The 5,709-nt window shown below is 53.3% G+C and overlaps 1 protein-coding gene across 1 annotated transcript in view; it reads right to left on the reverse strand.

The window, feature by feature from the left end:
- The window catches only part of STARD10 (StAR related lipid transfer domain containing 10), a 10,459-nt gene extending 6,226 nt beyond the window's left edge, over positions 1–4,233 (reverse strand). Inside the window, exons 1-2 of the mRNA XM_018575507.1 lie at positions 4,072–4,233; positions 3,553–3,656 (exon numbers count right to left, since the gene is read on the reverse strand). Coding sequence (XP_018431009.1) covers positions 3,553–3,656; positions 4,072–4,213 — 246 coding nt within the window. The 5' untranslated portion in view covers positions 4,214–4,233. The remainder of the gene's footprint in view (positions 1–3,552; positions 3,657–4,071) is intronic.
- Between the last annotated feature and the right edge of the window lie 1,476 nt (positions 4,234–5,709).

A 5,709-nucleotide genomic window follows, 5' to 3' on the forward strand; every position in this document is an offset into this window, starting at 1 on the left:
GGGTTGAGTCTTTGATTTTACGTTTTCATTGATTTTGTTACATTTACCATTTTAAGTTTTTTTTTATTATTTTTCTTCCCCCTCCACCGAGTCTTTCCTGCCATTAACCCACTTCCTGTCCCAGGGTGACAACACTTGTACTCAAGTATTCTGTAGCTCCATCCACACGGCTCCTCCATAGATACAGTACAGCTGAGTGAGCGTTGTCACCCTAAGACAGGAAGTGTGTTACCGGCAGGATCACCAGGTGAAAATAAAAAGGAATGCAGACGCCACATCTGCGGCCAGGAAGCTGCGACATTTGACCTTTGTGTTCCTGGGGTCAGAGACACGTGAAAGCCATAAAACTTTATAAAACATTTACAACAACATTTTGGTTTTCCCCCCACAGGACATTAGAGTGTAAGCTCCTCTGTACAGAGACTGAAGTGACTGTGGGGGGGGGACATTAGAGTGTAAGCTCCTCTGTACAGAGGTTGATGTGGCTGTGGGGGGAGGGGACATTAGAGGGTAAGCTCCTCTGTACAGAGGTTGATGTGGCTGTGGGGGGAGGGGACATTAGAGGGTAAGCTCCTCTGTACAGAGGTTGATGTGGCTGTGGGGGGAGGGGACATTAGAGGGTAAGCTCCTCTGTACAGAGGTTGATGTGGCTGTGGGGGGAGGGGACATTAGAGGGTAAGCTCCTCTGTACAGAGGTTGATGTGGCTGTGGGGGGAGGGGACATTAGAGGGTAAGCTCCTCTGTACAGAGGTTGATGTGGCTGTGGGGGGAGGGGACATTAGAGGGTAAGCTCCTCTGTACAGAGGTTGATGTGGCTGTGGGGGGAGGGGACATTAGAGGGTAAGCTCCTCTGTACAGAGGTTGATGTGGCTGTGGGGGGAGGGGACATTAGAGGGTAAGCTCCTCTGTACAGAGGTTGATGTGGCTGTGGGGGGAGGGGACATTAGAGGGTAAGCTCCTCTGTACAGAGGTTGATGTGGCTGTGGGGGGAGGGGACATTAGAGGGTAAGCTCCTCTGTACAGAGGTTGATGTGGCTGTGGGGGGAGGGGACATTAGAGGGTAAGCTCCTCTGTACAGAGGTTGATGTGGCTGTGGGGGGAGGGGACATTAGAGGGTAAGCTCCTCTGTACAGAGGTTGATGTGGCTGTGGGGGGAGGGGACATTAGAGGGTAAGCTCCTCTGTACAGAGGTTGATGTGGCTGTGGGGGGAGGGGACATTAGAGGGTAAGCTCCTCTGTACAGAGGTTGATGTGGCTGTGGGGGGAGGGGACATTAGAGGGTAAGCTCCTCTGTACAGAGGTTGATGTGGCTGTGGGGGGAGGGGACATTAGAGGGTAAGCTCCTCTGTACAGAGGTTGATGTGGCTGTGGGGGGAGGGGACATTAGAGGGTAAGCTCCTCTGTACAGAGGTTGATGTGGCTGTGGGGGGAGGGGACATTAGAGGGTAAGCTCCTCTGTACAGAGGTTGATGTGGCTGTGGGGGGAGGGGACATTAGAGGGTAAGCTCCTCTGTACAGAGGTTGATGTGGCTGTGGGGGGAGGGGACATTAGAGGGTAAGCTCCTCTGTACAGAGGTTGATGTGGCTGTGGGGGGAGGGGACATTAGAGGGTAAGCTCCTCTGTACAGAGGTTGATGTGGCTGTGGGGGGAGGGGACATTAGAGGGTAAGCTCCTCTGTACAGAGGTTGATGTGGCTGTGGGGGGAGGGGACATTAGAGGGTAAGCTCCTCTGTACAGAGGTTGATGTGGCTGTGGGGGGAGGGGACATTAGAGGGTAAGCTCCTCTGTACAGAGGTTGATGTGGCTGTGGGGGGAGGGGACATTAGAGGGTAAGCTCCTCTGTACAGAGGTTGATGTGGCTGTGGGGGGAGGGGACATTAGAGGGTAAGCTCCTCTGTACAGAGGTTGATGTGGCTGTGGGGGGAGGGGACATTAGAGGGTAAGCTCCTCTGTACAGAGGTTGATGTGGCTGTGGGGGGAGGGGACATTAGAGGGTAAGCTCCTCTGTACAGAGGTTGATGTGGCTGTGGGGGGAGGGGACATTAGAGGGTAAGCTCCTCTGTACAGAGGTTGATGTGGCTGTGGGGGGAGGGGACATTAGAGGGTAAGCTCCTCTGTACAGAGGTTGATGTGGCTGTGGGGGGAGGGGACATTAGAGGGTAAGCTCCTCTGTACAGAGGTTGATGTGGCTGTGGGGGGAGGGGACATTAGAGGGTAAGCTCCTCTGTACAGAGGTTGATGTGGCTGTGGGGGGAGGGGACATTAGAGGGTAAGCTCCTCTGTACAGAGGTTGATGTGGCTGTGGGGGGAGGGGACATTAGAGGGTAAGCTCCTCTGTACAGAGGTTGATGTGGCTGTGGGGGGAGGGGACATTAGAGGGTAAGCTCCTCTGTACAGAGGTTGATGTGGCTGTGGGGGGAGGGGACATTAGAGGGTAAGCTCCTCTGTACAGAGGTTGATGTGGCTGTGGGGGGAGGGGACATTAGAGGGTAAGCTCCTCTGTACAGAGGTTGATGTGGCTGTGGGGGGAGGGGACATTAGAGGGTAAGCTCCTCTGTACAGAGGTTGATGTGGCTGTGGGGGGAGGGGACATTAGAGGGTAAGCTCCTCTGTACAGAGGTTGATGTGGCTGTGGGGGGAGGGGACATTAGAGGGTAAGCTCCTCTGTACAGAGGTTGATGTGGCTGTGGGGGGAGGGGACATTAGAGGGTAAGCTCCTCTGTACAGAGGTTGATGTGGCTGTGGGGGGAGGGGACATTAGAGGGTAAGCTCCTCTGTACAGAGGTTGATGTGGCTGTGGGGGGAGGGGACATTAGAGGGTAAGCTCCTCTGTACAGAGGTTGATGTGGCTGTGGGGGGAGGGGACATTAGAGGGTAAGCTCCTCTGTACAGAGGTTGATGTGGCTGTGGGGGGAGGGGACATTAGAGGGTAAGCTCCTCTGTACAGAGGTTGATGTGGCTGTGGGGGGAGGGGACATTAGAGGGTAAGCTCCTCTGTACAGAGGTTGATGTGGCTGTGGGGGGAGGGGACATTAGAGGGTAAGCTCCTCTGTACAGAGGTTGATGTGGCTGTGGGGGGAGGGGACATTAGAGGGTAAGCTCCTCTGTACAGAGGTTGATGTGGCTGTGGGGGGAGGGGACATTAGAGGGTAAGCTCCTCTGTACAGAGGTTGATGTGGCTGTGGGGGGAGGGGACATTAGAGGGTAAGCTCCTCTGTACAGAGACTGATGTGACTGTGGGGGAGGGGACATTAGAGTGTAAGCTGATCTGACTAAAACCTGACCGTTGCAAGCCCCTCCCCCTGGCAGTGTCATGTGGTCTGTGCCGGCCCCTGCAACTGTCACATGACCAATGATACCGGAGGACCCGGAAAACCAAAAACTGCGCCCGACAATCATTTTTATTTTCCTCCTGCGTCACACCGTCCCCTGCGGGCACAGCGCACATCCGGCGGGTGATATTCGCCGTTTTTCATGTTTTTGGAAATAATAAAATGAAAAAAAATTGTTATAAAGAAAATGAATTGACAGAACGGGATGTGCGCACTTACCGCGTGTCTTACGGAATAATTCATGATGATGTAATCGCTCCCCATGGGCAGCCAGGAGCGCAGAGTGATGACATCACGGTTCTTCAGCGGCTTGGGACATTTCCCTAAGGAAGGGAGGCGGAGTCACATTATGAAAATGTTGATGGTGGGGAGGAGTCATGGAGAGGAAAGATAATTTTAATTGGGAGGGGAAGGAGTCAGGGAAGAGGAAATATCAGTTTCATGGGGAGGGGGGAGGAGTCAGGCAAGAGGAAATATCAGTTTCATGGGGAAGGGGAGGAGTCAGGGAGGGGGAGGAGTCAGGGAAGAGGAAAGATCAGTTCATTGGGAGGGGGAGGAGTCAGGGAAGAGGAAATATCTGTTTCTTTGGGAGGGGGAGGAGTCAGGGAAGAGGAGAGATCAGTTTCATGGGGAGGGGGGGTAGTCAGGGAAGAGGAGAGATCAGTTTCATGGAAGTGGAGGCAGGGAATATATCAGTTTCATGGGGAGGGGGAGGAGTCAGGAAGAGGCTACACTCACAGGCGTAGTATCCGATGTCGGCGTTGACGGTCAGCTTGCCGATGTCGAAGGTCTCGATGACGTTGGTGTCCCACTTCTTGCGATATTCAATGTCATGGAGGACGTCATAGAGGATCTCCGCCGACACGTCCTTACACTCCATGCGGCACTGCGGAGATCAGAGGGGGGAGGGGGGGGGTCACATGGTACGCAGGAAGACTTCACATTCTTACATTGTATCACCTGTGCGATGATATTATTATACAATATAATGACGTTGTCACACCTTTTGTTCCATCTGTGCTGCTGATACCCTGCAGCCTCTTTGCTACCACTTCCTGTCTACATGTGCCCCAGCAATGGCTGCACGGCATATCTTAAGGGACAACTAAAGCATTTTTTGGGGGGGGGGGAGGGGATTAGAACCCCTGCCAGGCTTTCATTGCTGTCTGTATTAGGTAGATTTGCCCCGTCTGGTGACCGTTATCACTGAAAGCGAGGAAAATCCTCCGTCCCCTTGTAGTCTCCATCAGAAGGCTGTGACAGGGTGACAACACAGGAGAATGATTGAGAGATAGGAATAGAGCGTTGTCACCCTATAACAGGAAGTATCTGAGCAAAGATAGAGCTAGGGTTGCCACCTTTTCTTCAAGCGAAACCCGAACACTCTAGCTACGCGCGGACATTTTTTCGGGAAGTTTTCGGGTTGTAAATATCACAGTTTAGACTATTTTCAGTGGGGGGCCAGTAGCCCCTATCTTAATTTGGTTGCCCCCTGTCTGCCTGACATCTTGTGTCCAGGTTTCTGCTGCCATGAAACCCGGACACAGCTTTCAAAACCCGGACTGTCCAGGTGAGTCTCCTCTCCTCTTCTCTCCCTTTTTTCTTGTTTCCATTTCCTCCTCCTCCCCCTCTCCTCTCCCTCTCGCCTCCTCCCCCTCCCCCCTCTCCTCCTCTCTCTCTCCCCCTCCTCCCTCTCCCTCTTTCCTGGACCCTGGGGGGGGCAGGGGGGCAACCCTAGATAGAGCGTTGTCACCCTATAACAGGAAGTGCCTGAACAAGGACAGAGCGTTGTCACCCTATAACATTTCATGATGGGATCACCTGGGATTATTTTACCCACAAGAAAGATTTGGGGCGCATGTCCTACGCCCGGCACTGAGGGGCGGCAGCTTGTTTTCTTTGTGTTCTGCCAGCTCCAGGCACATTGGGGGTCTATTAGTCCCCTGATGTCTCCATAAAGAGAACCTGTCACCTGCCCTGTGCCATCCCAGAGGGGGCGTGTTCTCCCCGTAGTGTCTGTATCACGTCTCTGTGCATCTCATAGGAGATCCGGCGCATGTAGACGGAAGGATTACACCGACATAACCGGATCATCGCCCCCGGCACCGCCGTGATAGGGATCCGTAATCCCAGATTATCCGTCTTCATTCACATTGTACAAAAGAAATCACTTCTGGTCTCCGAGGAAGAGAAATCTTTACAGACACAGATGCCGGAAAGATCCGCTTACATCAGTCTCTGTACAGAGGAGCTTACACTCTAATGTGCCCCCCCCCCCCACAGTCACATCAGTCTCTGTACAGAGGAGCTTACACTCTAATGTCCCCTCCCCCACAGTCACATCAGTCTCTGTACAGAGGAGCTTACACTCTAATG

Source organism: Nanorana parkeri, unplaced genomic scaffold (assembly GCF_000935625.1).
Source record: "Nanorana parkeri isolate BGI_ZX_2015 unplaced genomic scaffold, ASM93562v1 scaffold4027, whole genome shotgun sequence".
Taxonomy (NCBI): Eukaryota; Metazoa; Chordata; class Amphibia; order Anura; family Dicroglossidae; genus Nanorana; species Nanorana parkeri.